General features: G+C 46.0%; 1 protein-coding gene across 6 annotated transcripts in view; it reads right to left on the minus strand.

Annotated features, from left to right (window-relative positions):
* Window positions 1–25077, minus strand: part of LOC112260096 (cGMP-specific 3',5'-cyclic phosphodiesterase-like) — a 90897-nt gene that overhangs the window by 20672 nt on the left and 45148 nt on the right. For all 6 annotated transcript variants that reach the window (XM_042328488.1, XM_042328489.1, XM_042328486.1 and 3 more), the window contains exons 5-8: window positions 23512–23583; window positions 23330–23419; window positions 22169–22306; window positions 9396–9463 (exon numbers count right to left, since the gene is read on the minus strand). In XM_042328488.1, coding sequence (XP_042184422.1) covers window positions 9396–9463; window positions 22169–22306; window positions 23330–23419; window positions 23512–23583 — 368 coding nt within the window. The remainder of the gene's footprint in view (window positions 1–9395; window positions 9464–22168; window positions 22307–23329; window positions 23420–23511; window positions 23584–25077) is intronic.

Genomic DNA, 25077 nt, shown 5'->3' on the forward strand with positions numbered 1-25077 from the left:
TACTGACTGAGTTTTTAAACCAAGGGTAAGGGAAAGGAGCAGGTGTGTCTTCAGTGGCGACTGATTGGCGACTGATTACTGCCACCTGTGACTAGGGCAGAAGGAGAGAAAACAAATACACACACAGGATACCTGTATCCGTAACGATAATCGTGCTAAAAAAAAGTTAATAGTAGAATGAATTGGGTTTTTGACTGGATGTTAATATAATTTAGATTCTGCCATTGTTGATGTGTGTAAAATGTAGGGGTTTTTTTAACTTTGAGTGATAGGACCAATTTGAATTACTGAGTAATGTCATTCTAAATTTTAGTTGGAGAATTCATTTGATTTTTAATTATGATTTGGAAACTGAATGATTTTTTAAACTGAAGGGTTGATTTGAGTTTAGTATGTTAATACCTATATGAATGAAGCAATGAATGTATTATGGATTGATTGCTTTGATTGTTGTTATGAACTAAAGATGTCGACACTATTATCAGCATGCCCTGGTGAATGGAGAGGGTGAACTCTGATCTGGAGAGTGAAACTGATCCTAATCTATTTGCTCTATATGCATTGCCTTGTAAATAGTGGAATCATGATGCTTGTCTTGGGTCATTTTCATTAGGCACCAATGGAATAAATTTCACCTTAGCTTGGAGTCACTACCTGGATATGCTAATTTCAGTTTCTGGGATGGAAATAGTTATTTCCACCATGCTGACCCATTGAAGTATGATGGATAACTAAAGCTTATTTAGTTAAACTCCATTGTTGCATACACATGGATTATGCATTACATGTGTGCTTTTCACTGTCTATGAATATATAGCTTTGAATCTCATAAACTGTATGCATTTTTTGTTTTTCTTCATGGGTTCGTGCAGGTGACTGTGGATCATAACCTTCCCAGACAAATTGCTATAATACTTAGAAAATGTGTTGGAGGTTGAAATGGGAGACAGTGCTACGTTTCCTTGAAGGAGGTTGAGCCAGTGCTGTGGCATTCGGTCATGTGCAGGATACCATGCAATGAGTTATTGTTTTTGTACTTCTTGGTTTATGTAGAATGTATGCATTTTCTACATGTGAATGAATGTTCTTTAATCTTGTAATTTTCTCATAAATTGAGAGGATTCTCAAAATGGGGGAATGTGAGTGCAAAATTGAAAGATTGTTATAATACTTTAATTGCATCAAATGGTTGTTTTATGCAACATAATAGAGTATTCTGTTAACTATTGTGTGTGTGTTCTACTGAGGATGGGTCTCTGGGAGATAACACTGACGGGAGATTTACCATGTCTTTTGGGTGATAAAACCTAAAGAGCATTCCAGAGCATGAGTTAATGTCTATGTTCTATACCATACCAGGGAGAGATGGATCCAGTTTGGAGTCAGAGGGCCAGACACTGGTCTCTACACAATGAAAACTGTTGACACAGCAGATACTGTCGGCTATGTATTATAGGTATCTTTCATACAGATCTTAACCTTGTGACCCATTCTATTTATCTGTTGTTCGTCATGTAGGTTGAAAGGGTTGTATCTTGGCTATAAAATACCTTTATACTTTTGTCTTGGGGCTCTCAACGAATCATTTGATCATGAATTGTCAACCAGCCATCATTATCGTAGAGCACTCAATCGATTCACGTTATATGTGTGTGTTGTATTGACCTGCTCCCTTATTAACAAGTGATTCAAGATTTAGTTTAAGTATAACTCTGACTTGTGTGATAAGTTTGTCTCTCCTCATTTGATAGTAAAGAAAGGAACCACCACATCCTGTCTCTCGATTGTTCCTGTTTTCTAGTTTTCCTGGTTTTTACCTTTTCTGTCTGCCCTGACCCTAAGAGCCGTCCTGTACCTTTGCCCCACCCATCTGGATTACTGACCTCTGCCTACCCTGACTCTGCCTGCCATTCTGTACCGTTGACCCACCTATCTGGATTCATGACCCCTAACTGCCTTGACCTGTTGTCTCAAACCTGATAGTACAAACTGGCCCTGACTGACCCAGTAGACCCGGGCCAGCTGCGCAACGCCATCTCCTCCCAAGGAGCCACCATTGGGAGGCACGAGGAATTGCTTCGTGGCCTTATGGAGGGGGTTTAAACATTGGCTGAACGCCATGACATATTGCTGGAGCAATTCTGGAGCACCTGTCGGGCATTTCTAGCTCAGTGTGCCCTCATCTTTGAGCTTCAGCCCTCCTCCTTCCCTTTGGATCGCTCCAAGATAGCCTACCTCATCACACTGAGGTCCGGGAGGACTCTCACCTGGGCTACTGCTGTATGGGAACAACAGCCGGCCAAATGCTTTAGTCTGGAGGGGTTCGTGGGAGAGGTGAAGAAGGCTTTGATGGTCCGTTCTACGGGAGAGAAGCTGCCCGGAAGCTAATCCAACTGCAGCAGGACTCCCAGAGTGGCAGACTATGCGGTAGATTTCCGCACGTTGGCGGCGGAGAGTGATTGGAACCAGGAAGCGCTGTTCGATATGTTCCTGCACGGCATCTCGGAGGTGGTCAATGACGAGTTTGCTGCTTGGGAGTTATCTACGGACCTCGATTCCCTCATCGCGTTGACCATCCGCATCGATGGGCGATTACAGAAACGACGGAGTGAGAGGAAATTTGATTTCGCTCACACGTCCAGGGATTCCACCTTGCCTCCGAGTCAACCCGGAAGTCCCCGATGGTCCTGTTGATGAGAGAAACCGAGGCGTCCTGATCCTTCCCCGAGATTCGCCGAAGCTGGCCAAGTTACCGCTTCCCTAGCCTATGCAAGTAGGCAGAGCTGGGCTGTCGCCAGCGGAACGGCAATACAGGATCAACACGAAGAGGTGTCTGTATTGCGGGACTCTTGGTCATTTTGTGTCCTCTTTTCCATTAAAAGACCAGGCTCACCGGTAGGAGTGAGTACTCTGTTGCGCCATATGGAGAACTTTTCTGCTTCCCTTGCTCGCACCCCTTTTCATGCCATTCTGCTATGGGGAAACCAGTCTAAATCTCTCTGGGTCCTCAATTGACTCTGGGGCCGATTAGTTTTTTGGACGCTACACTGGCTTCCGAGCTGAACATCCCCACTCAGCCTCTCTCCATTCCCATGGATGTTAGTGCGCTGGACGGGCACTCTATAGGCCGGGTCACTTATAATACCACTCCCATCAACCACTTCCAGATGCCAGGGAATCACAGTGAGACTATTCAAAGTCTCCTCAGATTTCCATGGTTTTGGGATTCTCCTGGCTCCAGTGACACAATCCCCTCATCAACTGGCGCCATTATGGTCTGTAGTCCGTTCTGTCACGCCCATTGTCTGAAGCCAGCGCAACCTGCCCCGGGACATCTTCCTGGGGGCTCGGAAGGTGCCCCGGACCTTTCCACCATCCCCGCGGAGTACCAGGACCTCGGGGAAGTGTTCAGCAAGGCCCAGGCCACTTCGTTTCCACTGCACTGACCCTATGACTGCGAAATTGACCTTCTCCCTAGCAACTTTTATCGCCGCTTTATCTGGGGTTACAACACCCTGACTTACCCTGTCTGCACTCACCTCTACCAAGGTTCCGTTCATGTGGTCCTCTGCCGCTGACCGGGCGTTCCAGGACCTCAAACAGCACTTCACCACTGTTCCTGCATCCCTGCACCTTCTCCCACTGCCTCAACGTCACGGGGAGGAACTACGATGTGGGGAATGGAGAGCTTCTCGCGATGAAGATGCCTTTGGAGGAATGGAGGCACTGGTTGGAAGGGGCAGAACATCCGTTCATTGTGTGGACCGACCACAAAAACCTGGAGTATCTCCGCACCGCCAAGCGCCTAAACTCCAGGCAAGCAAGATGAGCCCTGCTGTTTACCCGGTTCAACTTTTCCTTCTCTTACCGGCCGGGGTCCAAGAACATCAAGCCAGATGCCCTGTCTTGCCGCTATAGCCCCACGGTTACCACCCCGGAGCCCGAAACCATCTTTCCCACCTCATGCCTGGTGACAGCACTCAGCTTGGGTATAGGGAAACATGTCTGGGAAGTGCTGCGTTCCCAGATAACCGAATGATTGTGCCTGATGCTGTCTGCTCCACGGTCCTGGAGTGGGCCCATTCCTCCAGGCTTGCCTGCCACCCGGGCTCACCTAGGACCCTGGTCTTCGTGCGACAATGCTTTTGGTGGCCTACTATGGTTACGGATGTCGCCGCGTTTGTCGCTGCCTGCATGTCTGTGCTCAGATCAAGACATCAAGACTCCTCGACAAGCTCCGGCTGGTGATCTGCATCCACTGCCTGTCCCTCACCGTCCCTGGTCCCACATATCCCTGGATTTCATCATGGGTCTCCCCCGTCTGAGGGCAGCACTGCCATCCTGACTGTGGTCAACCGGTTTTTCAAAGCCGCCCACTTCAGTCCTCTCCCCAAAATACCCTCAGCCAAGGAGACGGCCCAACTCATGGTGCAGCACGTCTTCCGGATCCATGGACTGCCAGTTGGCACCCCTAGAGGTCTTCGGTTCAGCCTGTCCTCTCAGTTCCACCCCCAGTCCAATTGCCAGTCGGAGCGAGCCAACCAGGACCTCGAGACTACTCTGCGCTGCCTTGTCTCCGCCAACCCCACCACCTGGAGCCAGCAGCTTGTGTGGGTGGAATATGCCCGCAACACCCTTTCCTGCTCTGCCATGGACCTATCGCCATTTGAGTGTTCCTTCCAGTATCAGCCCCCGCTCTTCTCTGAGCAGGAAGAAAAGGTTGGCTTACCTTCTGCCCAGATGTTTGTCTGCCACTGTCGTCGTACCTGGAGGAGAGCCCAGTTGGGCCTCCTCATGACCATGTTCAGGTATCGACGACAAGCGGATCGCCATCCGACCCGACTCCCCGGTATCATCTCAGGCAGATGGTATGGCTATCCACCCAGGATCTGCCCCTCCGGGTGGAATCCCGAACTCTCCCCCCGGTTTATAAGCCCGTCTCCCATCTCTAAAATTATCAGCCCTGCTGCTGTTTGTCTTCTGTTGCCCCGTATCCTTCGAATACATCCCACATTTCATGTGTCCAGAGTTAAACTCATGTCTCACAGCCCTTTGCCTCCTGTTTCCACGCCCACCCATCTCCCGCGTCTCCTTGTTGGCCAACCAGCATACAGGGTGAGGTGTTTCCTGAAGGTTCGACCTCGGGGCAGGGGGTTCCAGTACCTGGTTGACTGGGAGGGTCATGGGTTCCCACTTGGGACATTCTGGACCCAGGCCTCATCGAGGATTTCCGATACCCTGGTCAACCAGGTATGCGCACAGGTAGGATGCCAGTTGGCACCCCCAGAGGTTTTTCAGAGTTCCCAGTTGTCTTGAAAGCACCATACATCTTGAGAATGCTAGACTTTGATGACAAAGTTGTCACACCTTTCACTTGTCTTTGTGATTGTCTCCACCTACCTCCAGGTGTCACCCATCTTCCCCATTATCCCCTGTGTATTTATACCTGTGTTCTCTGTTTGTCTGTTGCCAGTTTGATTTGTTTCGTCAAGCCTACCAGTGTTTTCCCCTCTGTTCCTGTCCCTTGATTGTTCCTGTTTTCTAGTTTTCCTGTTTTTGACCTTTTCTGCCTGCCCTGACCCTGAGCCTGCCTGCCATCCTGTATCTTTGCCCCACCTATCTGGATTACTGACCCCTGCCTGCCCTTAACCTGTCTTTTGCCTGCCCCTGTTGGATTAATAAACTGTTGTTAATTCGGCATTGTCTGAATCTGGGTCTTACCTCAAACCTGATAAAAGTGTACTGTTCAAGTGAGCAAAGCACAACAAGGTGAGTCCAAAATAGTCTTGAATGCTACTGCATAAATGATGTAATATGCCAGGGAGATATGTATACTATAGCTAAGAAAGTAATACTGTATAGTAAGTTGTTAGTAGCCCATGTCCCTCACCCTAATAATTTGGTCAATTTTCCCCTCAATTTTCCCCTTTAATTTTGCCTATTTTGCCTACTACTGACTTGGTGGTGCACATGTAGCCTATAACATGTTCTAAAGAAATGTAATCATTGGATATAGTAACAGCTTTCATTGTCTGCTTATATGCCCCCTTTATATTTATCCTATGGTTCTGACTTGGTGTACAGGGAGAACACTGTAAGAATGGCCCATGTTCTGAATTCTGTTGCTGTACATTTCAAAAGTGCTGAACAAATAGTTATATTGACTACGTCCGTCCTAGCTTGCTCATTAACGTCTTCATCGAAATTACGGATCACCTCTTATCCGCTTGTCCTCCCCTTATGCCACAGTTTGTACATCTCAATTGTCAGTATAAACCACATTTGTTTAAGCAAGTCAGCCATATCAGCTATGTTTTTTTTAAAGGCAGTAAATGAGGCTGATTGCACTGTTTGGCTGCCAGACAAGGCTCCACTGATAGCCAGGAGTAGCAGTGGTAAGGTATTGGGACTGCTGTTGGGACAGCTTTATGTAGGCCGAAACAGTTTGTTTTGTTTGCCCCATCAAGATTTCCATGCTAAAATCGCCACTGTTACTTTGAGGTGTGTGTGAGAGTGATTGTGACTGTGTTGAACATCCTTATAAAACGATCACATCTGAGCTCTCGTTTCGCTAGATTAGCCATGATTCGATGGCACTAGAAACTAATGAGAGAGACAGAGCAGCTGGAGAATGTGATGGAATTGGCTGGAATGGTGCTGGACGTGTGTGTGGTGCGTGTGTGTGTGTGTCTAGGCGCAGTCTTTTGGCTAATTATCAGTGTTATCACATGCTGGCCTCAAAGCAACTCTTATATTAGGAACATCGAACCTAAAAAGGAAACTGTGAAACTTCATTTCAATATAAAGGTACAATTAGTCTTTCAATCAAACAAATAACCCAGGAATTTAGTGGGTCAATGAATGAAAGAATCAATCAAACAAAAACTACTAGAGATAATTATACAAAATCAGCTTCAATGAGTAATAGGATTGCATTGATTCAGAACAGGACTGAATTACCCTCTCCGTGACATTCCTCCTTCTCCATGCTGTGCAGTTTCGGCCTCCTTCGCCCAGGGCTAATGTCAAGTGTGTGTGTGTGTGTGTGCGTGCGTGTTGCTAAAAAGCCTCCCACCGACAGTTGACCACTGAGTCAAAGCTAACATCCTGCTGTTAGCTGTATCCCATTTGGCATTGGCCCCGCGTGGTGGAGCGCTACATATGACTGCCTCTTCAGACAGGAGTGGTCCTACAGTACACACAGAACATCCTATTCGGCCCATTAGAAGATGTAAACAGAATAGAAAGCGTTTGGGTCAGCTGAGCCAGAATGTAAAAGAATGAGACACACTTTTGTAAAAAGCAACCGTGTCTGTTTCATCTCACTTCTGTCCCTCTGGAAGTCTCTCTGTGTCTTGCCTGGGAGCATGCTCTCTCTTGCTGTCTTTCTCCATTTCTGTCTCTCTCTCTAGGACAAGTGCACACACTTTCAGACAGGCAGACAGACAGAAATACACACACACACACAACATACACACACACCCCGACACCACCCCTCCCATCCTAATACCCACGCTCCCGTCCACATACAATTCTATTGTAAATGGCTGTGAGATGAGAGTTAGTGAGATGGAGATAGAGATTGAAGTGAACAGTAGGTGCTCCGCTGCCTGGCTGGAGGGCTCCGGAGACGTAGGAGAACAGATCACAAATCTCCCCCCAGGATCAGGCTAAAGGGATTTACCTCCACTCTACATTTCAATGTAAGGCTTGTTCATTTTTCCCCTGGCAGAGGATGAGCAGCTAACCTCCCCCCCCGTTAGAGAGATCTGATAATCTTACCCCCTCCCCCATTCCAGATTTTTTTGTTGGTAGTTGTTGATATATGAGCACACAAAAGCTTGTGTGGTATGAACCCATTTGGAGCACGAACCCATGACCTTTAGGTGATTGTGATCTATAGGTCACGTGCCTATACGGTCCCTACAGCACAGCTCCCTATGCCAATCAGCCAGATTTTGTTCCATATAGACTGCAACCATATCATCTAAAGATATAACATTGCTATAACATACTATTGCCATTTTATTCTTTCAAACAAGAGCGGTTTAGATTCACCTTAGCTGAGGTGAATTCAATTGAGTTCCATGTTATTAGCCCCAGACCTAGCACGTAGAAAGAAGACATGACGTTGAAGGGTTGTTCACTGATTGTTATAATAAACAACACTTGACTTGCCATCTCCCACATAGACCCCCCACTGAATTCCCTCTATTGGACTCTGTAGCGTTGCTTATTGAGACATGAACCTTAGCTACCCACATGTGCAACCAATACAGCCTGTCAGGCAGCATGACTAGCGCATAGATCTCGGCTGAGCCCTTGGCTTCCGACTTCAAAACAGCCGTGTCTTTGCGTGACGAACGCTCGTAGGCCCATCTCTGAAAGCCTTCCAAAGGGGAAGAAAAATCTCCCTTCATCGTAATAGGTTGCTCCTAAACAGATTGTGATGGAGGAGCTGTCCAATGAGTCTTAAAAGGGGTTCTTAGAAAAGTTTTCAGCGTTCTTAGATCAGACCAGAAGTACTCCTCTAACAGGGAAAGGGCAGTAAGCTCATGATCCGATGTCAAGGCTCTTGCCAAAGGGATGATGTGGGATTTTTCTTGAAAACATAAGAGACCTCAGAGGACCTTGAGTCAGATCTGTTAAAGTCAGACAGGTCTCGACTAAACACCATAGCTAGGGGCAGGAGCTTTTCCTGACCATATGACCTTTAACCTGACATGGGGAAAAACTCCTGGCCCTACCCCCCCACCCACATCTCACTACCCACACTCCCACCCATGTACAACCCTATTGAAAATGGATGTGAGTTAGTGAGACAGAGATAGATAGAGATTGAAGTGAACAGTAGGCGTTTTGCTGCCTGGTTGGAAGACTCCGAGACGTACAAGAACAAAATCACAAATCTTCCCGAAGGATCAGGCGAAAGGGATTTACCTTCGCTCCACATTTCAATGTAAGGCTCATTCATTTTCCCCTGGCAGAGGGTGAGCAGCTAACAGCTCTCACTCCGCCTCTCATCTCGTCCTCCCTCTCATTCTACCTCTCCGTCTCTCTTTCCTCCCCCCATTAGAGAGAGACGATAAGCTCACCCCCTTTCCGGATCTTTGGGATGCTCTCTTTACCTGACCCCCCTCTCTTAAAGGCCTACAAAGACAATCACTCAATACTTACTGTACAAATACACACTCAACTCAGTAGAGGTTACGATTGAGAATGAGTATTTCTCTCATTCAAAGCACTTTATGGCGCAACTCGCGGCCCTCTGTCATCAGAGTAATATCACCCACCGGTGTGACACACGGCAGCCATATTTCTCATGTTAGGCAGTATTGGGAGGAACAACCCGTTTCAAATTAGTAAAGTTTAACAGTTAGAGGTTATCGCCTTACCTTTTGGGGACGTCTATGGCCTCTCCCAGCTCCTCGTATTCCATGTGAAACACGCTGGAGAAGGAGTTCTGGAACACAGAACCACCACAGCGGTTATTTACCTTACAGCGGCCATTACTGACAGAGGGAGAGGAGGGAGCGAGAGAGACATGCCAGCCCAGCAGGCTTACAGCTAATGCTATTAGTCTCCAGTGACAGTACACACAAATTCAGCGTAGCATAGACCTCAGAGAGAGAGAGAAAGAGAATGTGTGTATGTGTGTGTGTGCAGTGTGTGCAGTGTGCACACGTGTGTCAAGTAAAATGCAAGTAAAAATGTAGACTTCAGAGAGAGAGTGTATGTGTGTGTGTGTGTGTGTATATCATGACATCTGTGTGAGAGTTTTCATTCAGGACATATCAGGTTCCCGCTCCTATCCAAACGATAATAATTGAGGCACTGCCATCCCTACAATCCTCTTTCTGCCCACTCCCAAAGAAGAGAGGGAAGTTGATATATTACACATCAGGCCTTGCCAGAAGCCGAGTTTATTTCAGCATTCCAGGACTCACGGTTACTCCCTTATAGGGACTTGTTTTCAACCTGCACTCCCCTAGCAAAGGATCCATTTTCCATGTTTAATAGTCGGGAGGGTAAGACAGGATGTTTGGATTCTGAGTAAGTCATTCACATGACATTGATGGGGAGAAGTCGTGTTCGTTCGGGGGGGTTGTCATTAGTTTACATTTTTATCCTGTCAGGGAATGTTTCCGCCAAGTCCTATAGGTAACTCTTGGCTTTTGTCTTAGACGTAGGGGTATATGCATCCCATCTACACAACTGTTCTAAAGTTTGGGGTCACTTAGAAATGCCCTTGTTTTTAAAAGAAACACATTTTTTTGTCCATTAAAATAACATCAAATTGATCAGAAATACAGTGTGGATATTGTTGATGTTGAAATGACTATTGTAGCTGGAAACGGCAGATTTCTTATGGAATATCTACATAGGCGTACAGAGGCCCGTTATCAGCAACCATCACTCCTGTGTTCCAATAGCACATTGTGTTAGCTAATCCATATTTATAATTTTAAAAGGCTAATTGGTCATTAGAAAACCCTTTTCCAATTATGTTAGCACAGCTGAAAACTTGTTCTGATTAAAGAAGCAATAAAACTGGCCTTCTTTAGATGAGTTGAGCATCTGGAGCATCAGCATTTATGGGTTCGATTACAGGCTCAAAATGGCCAGAAACAAAGACCTTTCTTCTGAAACTCGTCAGTCTATTCTTGTTCTGAGAAATGAAGGTTATTCCATGCGAGAAATTGCAAAGAAACTGAAGATCTGGTACAACGCTGTGTACTACTCCCTTCACAGAACAGTGCAAACTGGCTCTAACCAGAATAGAAAGAGAAATGGGAGGCCCCGGTGCACAACTGAGCAAGAGGACAAGTACAAAAGAGTGTCTAGTTTGAGAAACAGATGCCTAAAAGTCCTCAACTGACAGCTTCATTAAATAGTACCCGCAAAACACCAGTCTCAACGTCAACAGTGAAGAGGCGACTCCGGGACGTTTAACGAGACATGTCATGCACACAGATGCACATTACATGTTAATGTTTTTAAATGTATGTCAATTGTAAAGTACTTTGTCTGTAAGGTATTTTTCGTTATGTGTCGGGCCCCAGTAAAACTAGCTGTCGCCATTGGCGTCGGCTAATGGGGATCCTAATATACTGAACAAAAATATAAACGCAACACGCAACAATTTCAAAGATTTTACTGAGTTACAGTTTACAGAAGGAAATCAGTCAACTTCAATAAATTCATTAGGCCCTAATATATGGATTTCACATGACTGGGCAGTGGCGCAGCCATGGGTGGGCGTGGGAGGAGCCAATTCTGTCAAATGTCGTTGGAGGCAGCTTATGGTTGAGAAATTAACATTCAATTCTCTGGCAACAGCTCAGTTGGACATTCCTACAGTCAGCATGCCAATTGCACGCTCCCTCAAAACTTGAGACATCTGTGGCATTGTGTTGTGTGACACAACTGCACATTTTAGAGTGGCCTTTTATTGTCCCCAGCACAAGGTGCGCCTGTGTAATGATCATGCTGTTTAATCAGCTTCTTGATATGCCACACCTGTCAGGTGGATGGACTATCTTGACAAAGGATAAAATGCTCACTAACAGAGATATAAACAATTTTGTGCACAAAATCTGAGAGAAATAAGCTTTTTGTGTGTATGTAAAATGAACTGGGATCTTTTATTTCAGCTCATGCAACATGAGACATGGGACCAGCGTTTATATTTTTGTTCAGTATAAATAAAAAATGTCTGTAATTGTTTGGCATAATAACTAATCCAGGTTGTTTATAAAGGTCCATGTTGCCTTATCTGAGCTGATCACTGACGTGATCTTCCTGTCTGGGTTGGTGCCCCCCCTCGGGTTATGCTGTGGTGGAGATCTTTGTGGGCTATACTTGGCCTTGTCTCAGGATGGTAAGTTGGTGGTTGAAGATATCCCTCTAGTGGTGTGGGGGCTGTGCTTTGGCAAAGTGGGTGGGGTTATATCCTGCCTGTTTGGCCCTGTCCGGGGGTATCATCGGATGGGGCCACAGTGTCTCCTGACCCCTCCTGTCTCAGCCTACAGTATATATGCTGCAGTAGGTCATGTGTCGGGGGGCTAGGGTCAGTCTGTTATATCTGGAGTACTTCTCCTGTCTTATCCGGTGTCCTGTGTGAATTTAAGAATGCTCTCTCTAATTCTCTCTTTCTTTCTTTCTCTCTCTCGGAGGACCTGAGCCCCAGGACCATGCCTCAGGACTACCTGGCATGATGACTCCTTGCTGTCCCCAGTCCACCTGGCCGTGCTGCTGCTCCAGTTTCGACTGTTCTGCCTGCGGCTATGGAACCCTGACCTGTTCACCGGACGGGCTACCTGTCCGAGACCTGCTGTTTTCAACTCTCTAGAGACAGCAGGAGCGGTAGAGATACTCTTAATGATCGGCTATGTAAAGCCAACTGACATTTACAGCACAAGGTGCTGACTTGTTGCACCCTCGACAACTACTGTGATTATTATTATTTGACCATGCTGGTCATTTATGAACATCTGAACATCTTGGCCATGTTCTGTTATAATCTCCACCCGGCACAGCCAGAAGAGGACTGGCCACCCCTCATAGCCTGGTTCCTCTCTAGGTTTCTTCCTAGGTTTTGGCCTTTCTAGGGAGTTTTTCCTAGCCACCATGCTTCTACACCTGCATTGCTTGCTGTTTGGGGTTTTAGGCTGGGTTTCTGTACAGCACTTTGAGATATCAGCTGATGTAAGAAGGGCTATATAAATACATTTGATTTGATTTGGTCTGGCCTGGTTGGTTGTCACGTTCGTTATATAAATGAGTGGACCAAGGCACAGAGTGAGTAGAGTTCCACATTTTAAGTGAAACTTCAAAACAACAAAGAATAAACAAACGTGCAGTATGTAGCGCACATAGGCACGAAACGAAACAATATCCCACAACGCAGGTGAGAAAAGAGCCACACTAAGTATGATCCCCAATTAGAGGCAACGATCATCAGCTGCCTCCAATTGGGAACCATACTCACACCAACATAGAAAATAAAACCTAGAAAACCCTCTAGTCACACCCTGACCTAAAACACCATAGACAACCCCGAGGGCTCTCTATGGTCAGGGCGTGACATTGGTTATACATACCACATCTGATACAGCTCTTGGTTGGATTCAAGTCAGTGTGCGACCCAAAAGAACACTGAGATGTATCTTTTTTTAAGAGGAGATTTTTAAAGGCAGGAGAGCATGTTGACCTCCCGTTGGGTGAAGCACGTCAGACCATATCAGATATCACATAAAACCACCCCAGCGTCGCCACTTCTAGGGGCTCAGTGGATAATGTTTAAAACTTCCCTCGACAAGTCACAGAACTTAGTTAATGAGGTATCGGAGCTCTGACTTGGCAAACGATTCGGATGCTTGTTTAAGGCTAGCTTTGTCATTTGCTGGAGTTTACACAGAGGGACATTGTATGTCTTTGTTGAGTTTGTGCAAACCTTTACATTGGCATAAGCATATGGGCTTGTCAAACAGATAGACACTAAAAGCTTCCAAACTCATATTTCTAGAAAATGTATAGCTCGTCTAAGAAGCAATGTCTCTACGGTGAGAAAATCCAGATATTATTTATGGAAATTCTTGGTAAATTCATCCCTTTGTTGTTAGTATAAATGAGTGTTAGTATAAATGAGTGTTAAAGTGTTACTTTAACCCTTCACAGTAATGGGAAATGGCCTATATGGATAAGGCTAAATTGAAATGTATTTCTTACAGAAGAAATATGAAAAACATATGCATAAGTATGGTAGCAATTGAAAGAGAACATTTTGGAGATTATGGGAACATTTTTAGACCAAATTTGAGGACATAATAGTTCACCTGACACAAGACTGAATTTTAACATTACAATAAATAGTTAATTGTATGTGCATTTTACATTTACTGTACTTTTTGCCTCATTTGTTGATAACGAAATCTGAAAAAATACTCTGGATACATTCAGTAACCTGAACATGTTTGTGTTTACGCAATCCAAAAATGGGCCATTTATAACTCGAAATCTCAGTCAGATGGGCATCATTTGAAAGCTTGTTCTATTGCCAACATAATCTTAGAGTGTTCGGCTTTCACAGGGCAATTCAGAGAAAGAGATTGTAATTTTGATGCAAATAGAAAGGAGTTTATGTTTCAACTGTCTTTGTGTAGGTCTCCACCCCCCTCCAGGTGTTGCCCATCTTCCCATTATCCCCTGTGTATTTATACCAGTGGTCTCTGTTTGTCTTTTGCCATTTCGTCTTGTCTGTTTAGGTCTTTCCAGCGTTCTTTCCCGCCTTCCTGGTTCTCTAGTTCTGTTTCCTAAATTTTCCCGGGTTTTGACCATTCTGCCTAAATGGACCCCAAGCCAGCCTGCCGTCCTGTACTTGCCTGACTTTGACCTGATTATGAACCTCTGCCTGCCCTGACCCCGAGCCTGCCGTCCTGTACCTGCCTGACTTTGACCTCATCACGAACCTCTGCCTGCCCTCAACCTGCCCTTTGCCTGCCCTGTTTCGAATAAATCTTCTGAGAACTGTACTATCCGCCTCCTGTGTCTGCATTGGAGTCATATTCTGAGTCGTGATAGTACGAACTGGCCATGACTGACCCAGCAGACTTGGACCAGCTCCGCAATGCCGTCTCCTCCCAGGGAGCCACCATTGGAAGACATGAGGAGTTACTTCAAGGTCTTATGGAATGATTCCAGAAATGCCTTCAACACATTGCTGGAACAATTCTGCAGCTTGTCTGTGAGGCAGCCCGACACTACAGTAACCCCTCAGACTGTCAATTACCCCACTATCATCAATGTGTCTCGCCAATCTACACCGGCTTCCCAAGAACCACGTTTACCTCCTCCGGAGCGTTACGCTGGAGATCCCGGATCCTGCCGTCCGTTTCTCTCCCAGTGTTCTCTCATTTTTGAGCTGCAGCCCTCTTAAATTCCCTGGGATTGCTCGAGGATAGTGTACGTGATAACGCTGATGTCCGGGAGGGCTCTTGCCTGGTCTATGGCAGCGTGGGAGCAACAATCCACCGTTTGCCTCAGATTGGAGGAGTTCGTGGCGGAGGTACAGAAAGTGTTAGATTTTCCGTTGTCTGCGAGCAAGGCGCCTCGTAGTGTGGCAGACTACGCGGTGGGTTTTCGCATGTCGGCGGGTGAGAGTGCCTGGAACCCAGAAGTCCTGTTTAACACGTTCCTTCACCGGTTGTTGGATGTGATTAAAGACGAGCTCACAGCCCTGGAGCTGCCCCTGGACCACGACTCCCTCATAGCATTGACCATCCAGATCGATGGACGGCTACGGGAACGTAGGAGGGAGAGGGAGTCTGTTCCCTGTCGCCGACGGTCATCCTCGATTTACACCTCGCCTCAGAGGAAACCCGTAAATCCCCAAACTCACATTTCCGAGTGGATCCGATGCCAGCCGAAGTCTCTCGAAGTTCACCGAGGGCTGCCGAATCGTCTCCTCCGGAGCCCATGCAACTGGGCAGGGCTAGATTGTCTCCTGCTGAGAGCTTACGCAGACGTAACACCTAGAGCTGTCTGTATTGTGGAGCTACGGGAAATGCAGTTCCTGCCAATCGAATCTCCTCATGCACCCGTGGTTTTGGGGTTTTCCTGGCTCCAGAGGCACATTCCCCCAATTGACTGAGCTACTGGTTCTATCCTGGGTTGGAGCCCATTTTGCCATGGGCGTTACCTGAAGTTAGCGCTGCCTGCCCTGGGACGTCTTCCTGCGGGCTTGGGAAAAGCCCTGGCCCTCGCCGTCATTCCCACGGAGTAGCAGGACCTCTGGGAGGTTTTTAGCAAGGCCCGTGCCACCACAGCCTTGTGTTATCCCACTCGGCTCAAGAACATGTCCTCCATGTCAGACAAGTCCTCCAGCGTCTTCTGGAGAACCAGCTGTAAGTCAAAGGGAAAAATGCGAATTCCATCGCTCCACCATCTCCTTCCTGGGGTATATCATAGCTGCAGGCAACATCCAGATGGATCCTGAAAAGGTGAGAGCGGTGGTGGATTGGCCGCAACCCACCTCCAGAGTGCAGCTGCAACGCTTCCTGGGGTTTGCTAATTTCTATCGCCGGTTCATCTGGGGCTACAGCACCCGGGCTTCCCCCCTGTCAGCACTCACCTCTCCCAAGGTCCCGTTTATGTGGTCTCCAACTGCAGACCAGGCGTTCTTGGACCTCAAAGACCAATTCACTACCGCCCCCATCCTAATCCATCCAGATCCGTCCCGGCAGTTTGTGGTGGAGATCGACACCTTGGACATCGGAGTGGGGGCTGTCCTGTCCCAGCGTTTGGCCCAAGACCAAAAACTGCAGCCTTGCACTTTCCTCATTGGAGGAGTGTAGGCACTGGTTAGAAGGGGCTGAACACCCATTCATAGTATGAACAGATCACAAGAACCTGGAATATCTCCATACCGCCAAGCAACTCAAGCAAGCTCGATGGGGCCTGCTATTCACCTGATTTAATTTCACCATCTCCTATCGCCTGGGGTCTAAGAATGTGAAGCCGGATGTGCTGTCACGCCTCTATTGCCACACTGCTACACCATCGGACCCCAAGACCATCCTCCCTACCTTTTGTCTCGCGGCTGCACTCATCTGGGGTATAGAGAACTGGGTCCATGAGACTGAATGTTTGTCCCAGACTCTGCCCATTCCTCAGTTCTGGAATGGGCACATTCCTCTCGACTGGCCTGGCATCCTGGCTCCCGTCGGACCCTGGCCTTTGTACAACAATGTTTTTGGTGGCCCACCTTGGTTCCTGACATCACTGTGTTCATCGCCTCCTGCACCGTGTGTGCCCAGAACAATACTCCTCGGCAAGCTCCGGCTGGCCTCCTTCAACCACTTCCCGTCCCTCAGCAACCCTGGTCACATATATCCCTGGACTTTGTCACTGGTCTCCCCCTGTCTGATGGCAACACAGTTATCCCTACCATGGTGGACCGGTTTTCCAAAGCCGCCCACTTCATCCCTCTCCCCAAGCTGCCCTCAGCCAAGGAGACGGCCCAGCTCATGGTGCAGCACCTCTTCAGGATCCATGGATTTCCGGTGGACATGGTCTCCAACCGGGGTCGTCAGTTCTCGTCCCAGTTCTGGAAGCGTTCTGCACGCTCATTGGGTTGTCGGTCAGCCTGTCCTCCGGGTTCCAATCCCAACACCTTGAACAAGCAAGTTGTGTGGGTAGAGTATGCCCGCTACACCCTCCCTTGCTCAGCCACTGGTCTCTCACCTTTTGAGTGCTCCCTGGGATATCAGCCCCCACTCTTCCCGGAGCAAGAGGAAGAGGTCAGCATACTCTTGGCCTAGATGTTCGTCTGCCACTGAAAGAGAGCCCAGTCGGCTCTTCTCAACACCACCTCCAGGTATTGACAACAGGCGGACTACCACCGGACCCGGCTCCCCGTTATCGTCTCGGGCAGAGGTTATGGCTTCCACATGGGAATCTGCCCCTCCGGGTAGAGTCCCGCAAACTGTCCCCCTGTTTTATTGGCCCTTTCCCCATCTCCAAGATCCTTAGCCCCTCTGCTGTTCGTCTTCTGTTGCACTGTACCCTCCGTATACATCCCACTTTTCATGTGTCTAGGATTAAACCTACGTCTCACAGCCCTTTGTCTCCTGTTTCTCTAGTTCTGTTTCCTAGTTTATCCCAGTTCTGACCAATCTGCCTGCCCTGACCTCGTGCCTGCCGTCCTGTACCTGCCTGACTCTGAACTGATCACGAACCTCTGTCTGCCCTCGACCTGCCCTTTGCCTGCCCCGTGTTTCTAATAAATCTTCTGAGACTCGTACTATCCGCCTCGCGTGTCTGCATCTGGGTCATATCCTGAGTCAACACAAACATCATTCTGTTCAGAACAACCTAGGGTATGACACCATGCTATCTTGTAACTTGTACATCAAAGATAGTGATCATAAACGTTGACCCTGTATATGACACGAGTTTTAGGATATGGAAATGTGAAGTGCACATTTGGACTCCACAGGTAGAGGGAGTTTGACTTGCTTGTATGACATCAAAGCTGTCAACGTCTCATCCTTCGAAATACGTAGAGCCCAATTAGAAGGAGGCGTGGGGGCAACTTCATGTCGCGTGCGGTGCTCAAGTTCAGAACAGCTGTCAGTCAAAACCCATACATAGCTGTGAAGCGGAGACCCTGAGCTCTGATGTCATATATAGCATGTTACTGTGCAGCCACTGCCTTCCAATTTGAGAGAGAGAGAGAGAGAGAGAGAGAGCGAGAGAGAGAGAGAGAGAGATGCAATAGACAGAGAGAGAGAGGCAATAGAGAGAGAGAGAGAGAGAGAGAGAGAGAGAGACAGAGAGAGAAAAGAAAAACAAGCTGGCTCCCTATTTGGGCCAGTTGCTGCAGTACTAATGAAGCTACAGTGACAAAACAACCTTTATAGCCCAAGCTCTAATCTTTGACCAACAAAAAGCTTATCTACTGTACCATCCTCCCTGAAGGCTTGGGTCAGTGTCCTTTCTGGGCTTGTTTAGATAAGACAACCCTCACAACCCTCATATATCCAAATAACAACTGAAGGATGATACTTGTTGTATATGCTATTAAGACTGTTTATGGACATAAGCGTTATAGCCAAAATATAGTACATGGACTTAGGAAGTGTGTCTGTTTTTGATCACAGACTCATATCTTTGTCAGTTATCAATAACAATGACAGCTGCCTGTGAAATGTTACTCTAACTGTAATTAAGAGTAGGTCTGCTTCTAACGACTGTGGAAGATTAATGGCTCAGATGATTTCTGCTCGTTTGCTGGGTAAATATTATGGAGTTAGCGTCTTGGCCACAGCGTGCTGTGCAGTTGCAGTTGTTTGTCTTACTTGCACCCGAACACATGTCTACAGCACAAACATGTGTATGCATACACACACGCACACGCACGCACGCACGCACACACACACACACACACACACACACACACACAAAACAAACAGAATAGGCGCAGCGAGATTGATGAACCTTTACTAGAGGGCCACTCTTATTTCAGTGGCATTGAACACGTCCCCTTTCTCCCCTTTTGATTGTGAAGTTGACTCATTTCGACAAAAAAAACATTCCGCCTTGGACAGGAAAGCTTCAAGCCACCTCCAGTAAACTCTGTCCTTTCTCCCTCACATAAAACATATAAACACATCATAAGAGGAGAGAATGAAGATCTCTGGGCTAGTGTTCTCCTCTCCGCCTTGCTCACTGCAATTAATCACACTCCTCGTCGTAGCTGAAAGTCCATATTCCAATTTAGTGAGTGTGGGGGGTTGAAGTGGAGGGAAAGGGAGGTTGAAGTGGAGGGAAAGGGAGTGTGTGTGTGAGAAAGGTGAAATGGGAGTGTGGGTGTGTGTGTGCACGTGTTTGTACAAGCGTGGGTGAGTGCGAATGTTGGCTTGTGTGATATTGGTGTGCATGCGTTTTGGAGCTTGTGTGCTTCTCAAAAAGCATTGTGATTGGCTGCTTGGCAGGGATAAATTAGGGGGTGATTCAGTGAGTGAGGCCTCTACCTGTGGATCTGTTCTAAAAGACAGATGGGTCAATATAAGTCCAGGGTAATGCTCTCCTTTCTCACACCCAGCTACAGACACCCAACACTGGGCTTCTTCAGAGCAAGGAGGTGCTGGTGGATGGATGTCCTTTTCACCACCCTGTGTGTGTGTGTGTGTGTGTGTGTGTGTGTGTGTGTGTGTGTGTGTGTGTGTGTGTGTGTGTGTGTGTGTGTGTGTGTGTGTGTGTGTGTGTGTGTGTGTGTGTGCTTGCATGCGTGTACGTGTGTGTACGTTCATTCTTGTGTTTGTGTAAAAGGGTAGGGGGTAGGATAGAACAAGACAGGCAGATAGTGGTACAGTAACTTTCCATAGTCACCAGCAGTCACATTATTCTATGTACTAGTTTCCATAGCCACCAGCAGTCATATTACTCTATATACTAGTTTCCACAGCCACCAGCAGTCACATTATTCTATGTACTAGTTTCCATAGTCACCAGCAGTCATATTACTCTATGTACTAGTTTCCATAGCCACCAGCAGTCATATTACTATATGTACTAGTTTCCATAGTCACCAGCAGTCATATTACTCTATGTACTAGTTTCCATAGTCACCAGCAGTCATATTACTCTATGTACTAGTTTCCATAGCCGCCAGCGGTCATATTACTCTATGTACTAGTTTCCATAGCCATCAGCAGTCATATTACTATATGTACTAGTTTCCATAGCGATCAGCACTCATATTACTCTATGTACTAGTTTCCATAGCCACCAGCAGTCATATTACTATATGTACTAGTTTCCATAGCCACCAGCAGTCATATTACTCTATGTACTAGTTTCCATAGCCATCAGCAGTCATATTACTATATGTACTAGTTTCCATAGCGATCAGCACTCATATTACTCTATGTACTAGTTTCCATAGCCACCAGCAGTCATATTACTATATGTACTAGTTTCCATAGTCACCAGCAGTCATATTACTCTATGTACTAGTTTCCATAGCCACCAGCAGTCATATTACTCTATGTACTAGTTTCCATAGCCACCAGCAGTCATATTATTCTATGTACTAGTTTCCATAGTCACCAGCAGTCATATTACTCTATGTACTAGTTTCCATAGCCGCCAGCAGTCATATTACTATATGTACTAGTTTCCATAGCCACCAGCAGTCATATTACTCTATGTACTAGTTGCAGTTTAGATCTGAACAGACAGGCCAAGTCCCATTCAGTTCCGTTTCTCTCATAACCATAGGAGATAGAAAGAACACAAACAAGCACTTCTAGAATAATGTTTCTCATTGTCTAGTGGACTGGGCTCAATGCAGTCATTCATTTTCTCTATTACAATGGCATTTCATATTTCCCCTACTAACAAGGGAACAAAACAGCCTTCAATTGTTAATGCTGATTGCATCGCAAGTGCTCGGCTAAATGCTGAGGGCCTCTCAATAGATGCTGTCTGGGATAGTTGAACCCGAAATATAATTTTGTTCAATGTTTTCGTACAAAAGTGGCCGAGCTCAGTCCAAATTCCATGCAGTCTGTATTGAAAATTCAATAGAGTAGGCCTAGGGGAAATCCATAGACCTTGATCCCGAAATGAATGGGAATTATTTTGAACTCTCCCTTGATTAAGCATCATCATTCATACCAACGATATTGAAGATTGCTGTGTTGTCAATGGGCTGTCTGAATAGAAAACCTCAAAAAGGTATTCAAGGCTGGAGCTACACAAGAGGAATACAGAACATAATAGGTCTCTATAGAATACTGTGGAAGTCCTGTAGTTATTCTCTCCTCGCTGAGACATGTCTATTCACTGTCAATACAATCTCGTCCATTTTCTCTTTGATCATTCCTGTCCTTCTCTCTCTTTTATAATTGTTCTCTCGCTCACCATGAAACTGTGAACAAGGTGGACTGTGCTGCCCTCTCCGCCTACCCAGTGTCAATCAAGGCATTCATCTCCTTATTTCTCTCTTTCTGTCATTCTGTGGCACCTCCATTCATTCTCTCTTTTGTCTCTTTGAATGTGTGTGCACATGCAAGCATCAGGCACCTGCACAGATACGGGTCTACCTGTGCCCGAGCACCTGTCCCTTTGCCTTCCCACTCGCCATGTGGTCTTTTGGGTGTTTTCTTCCTTTTTTGGGTCGTTGTTGTTCTGAACCCAGTGCCCTTAAGTCGTTGTGACATCGTCAAGTTTTTCCCAGACTGCCCTGTACGTAGACTGCCCATCTAAATATTAACTAGCAGATTTAACACCATTGATCAGCCTACCCCCTTTTCCCGATGTTAATCATGTCTTTAGGAGGCATTGTGTAGCTTGCTTACAATTTGGGATGAGTGTTGTTAGAGAAAAAAATAGGCCTATGCTCAAGAATGGTCCAATCTTAGCTACAGAAGCAATCAGTTATGTTATGAATTTCGAGATATGAATTATGATCATCATTTCACCAGTGGGTGCCATTTTTTTCCATTTTGAGCACCTGTCCCCTGAAAGTTCTGTGTACTGCCCTGGCAAGCATGTATGTGAGTGAGTGAGTGAGTGAGTGAGTGAGTGAGTGAGTGAGTGAGTGAGTGAGTGAGTGAGTGAGTGAGTGAGTAAGTGTGTGTGTGTGCACGTGTGAACCCACCATAGAGTCTCCATCAGCTATGAAGACAGTGCAGCCCTGGGCCTGCATAAAGGAGAGGATGGTGCCTGCTATCTTCCTCAGTAACACCTCGAGAGACTGCTGCTCCTCCAAGATCAGACTGGCCAGGTCCAACAGCACCTGGGGGAGACAGAGTAAACCACTAACACACACAAACATATGACAGCATGAACACACACCCACACCCACATACTCATAAACAAACACACGAACACACACTCACAAGAAAGCATGGTAACACACCCACACACACCTTTCGCATATGCCAGGGAGATTGTTCCAGAAATTGCATGTCTATCCAACTCCTGAGGACGTTGAGAAATGCCGTCAAAACCTTCCACTAGGGGCAATAGAGAGCACTATTACCATGAAGTAGGCTTGGGTTTTGCTAGCTTCCACTAGGGGAAATAGTGAGCACTATTACCATGAAGTAGACGTTGGTTTTGCTAGCTTCCACTAGGGGCAATAGTGAGCACTATTACCATGAAGTAGACGCTGGTTTTGCTAGCTTCCAGTAGGGGCAATAGTGAGCAGTATTACCATGAACTAGGCTTGGGTTTTGCTAGCTTCCACTAGGGGAAATAGTGAGCAGTATTACCATGAACTAGGCTTGGGTGTTGCTAGCTTCCACTAGGGGAAATAGTGAGCACTATTACCATGATGTAGACTTGGGTTTTGCTAGGGTGTTGTAAACAGGGGTGGTGGTTGGGTATTATCTCAGGATCAGAAAGTTGCGTATTCAATCCCAGTCATGGACTCAGTTTTTGAAATTTGTATTATTATTACTCTATCCCAAAACTTAACCCTTGCCTTATCCTTTTGGATTGAGTGCCTAAACTTAATGTTTTAAGCCTATCCCAAACCTTAAACCTTACCTTAACCCTTTGAGTGCCTAAACATAACATTTAACTTCTAAATTTGACGTTTGGCAAAATGGAACGATACTGAGCAGCAGGAGCAACAAAAACACTTTGAAATTTGATGTTTGGAGCAACTTCAAAATTTGACGTTTGGAGAATGTCTTATTTTGCAGTGAGACCATGAGACATATTACATATGCACGCACGCACATACACACACATACACAAACACACTCACACACACACACTTTGAGAACATAAGAAGCCACTCACAGCAACATACCTGATTGCGTCGGTTTTCCAGCTGGGACGTCTCGTAGAGCTGGGCGTTGTGTAGGACGATCCCGGAGAAGGCCAGGTAGGCAGAGAAGTCCTGTCAGGGAAATCAAGACTATGAGCTTGATTCAGAGCATGGCATTTACAGAGAAAGAGAGCTTTGAACACCAGTGTCTTTCTCCCCAGTACCTTTTCATCCTGTTCAGTGAAAGTACCGTTCTCTCCACACTTCTTGTTGATGGCCTGAGCCACTCCTACCACCTGGCAGACCAAAGAGAAGAGAGGGGGAATAGAGAGGAGAGAAGTAGATCAAACACACGCCAGGAGCGCATCCATCAAAACGCAGAGCCACAACTACAAAGAGTAGAAAACAGAAAGATGAACAGGAGCAAAAAAATGAAATGATTTCTATCTGACCTCAATTGCTCAATTGTAAACTCTGAGGTAAAGTGCCTTCAAAAGCATTCACAACCCTTGACTTTTTCCACATTCTGGTGTGTTACAAAGTGGGATTAAAATGGATTAAATTGTCAATATTTGTCAATGATTTACACAACATACTCTGCAATGTCAAAGTGGAAGAAAAATTCTAACATTTGTAAAAAAATATATAAAAATAACACTGAGTCAATGTTAGAATCACCTTTGACAGCGATTACAGCTCTGTGTCTTTCTGGGTAAGACTCTAACTCACACCTGGATTGTGCAACACTTTCCCATTATTAATTTCAAAGCTTCAAGCTCAGTCAAATTGGTCATTGATCAGTGCTAGCTAGACAACCATTTTCAGGTCTTGCCATATATTTTAGCATAGACTTAAGTCAAAACTGTAATTCAGCCACTCAGGAACATTCACTGTCTTCTTGGTAAGCAACTCCAGTGTAGATTTGGCTGTGTGTTATATGTTATTGTCCTACTGAATGGTGAATTAATCTCCTAGTGTATGGTGGAAAGACTGAACCAGTTTTCCCCTAGGATTTTGCCTGTGCTAAGCTCCATTCAGTACATTCAGTACAAAAACTCCCCAGTCCTTAACAATTTCAAGCATACCCATAACATGATGCAGCCACCACTATGCTTGAAAATATCGAGAGTGGTACTCAGTAATGTGATGTATTGTATTTGCTCCAAACTTAACACTAGGTATTCAGAACAAAAATGTCATTGCTTTGACACATTTTTTTGCAGTATTACTTTAAGGGCCTTGTTGCAAAAACAATGCATGTATTGGAATATTTTTATTCTGTACGGGCTTCCTTCTTTTTACTCTGTCAATACGGTTAGTATTGTGGAGAAACTAAAATGTTGTTGATCCATCCTCAGTTTTCTCCTATCACAGCCATTCAACTCTTTAAATGTTTTAAAGTCACTTTTGGCCTCATGGTGAAATCCCTCAGCGGTTTCCTTCCTCTCCAACAACTGAGTTAGGAAGGACGCCTGTATCTTTGCAGTGACTGGGTGTATTTATACACCATCCAAAGTATATTTAATAACTTCACTGTGCTCAAAGGGATATTCAATATCAGCTACCAATAGGTGTCCTTCATTGCTAGTCATTGGAAAACCCCCCTGGTCTTTGTGGTTGAATGTGTTTGAAATTCACTGCTCGACTGAGGGACCTTACAGATAATATGTGAGGTACAGAGATGAGAAAGTCATTCAAAAATAATGTTAAACACTATTACTGCACACAGCGTGAGTCCATGCAACTTATTATGTGACTTGTTAAGCACATTTTCACTCCTGAACTAATTT

The sequence above is a fragment of the Oncorhynchus tshawytscha genome, linkage group LG10 (genome assembly GCF_018296145.1).
Source record: "Oncorhynchus tshawytscha isolate Ot180627B linkage group LG10, Otsh_v2.0, whole genome shotgun sequence".
Classification (NCBI taxonomy): domain Eukaryota; kingdom Metazoa; phylum Chordata; class Actinopteri; order Salmoniformes; family Salmonidae; genus Oncorhynchus; species Oncorhynchus tshawytscha.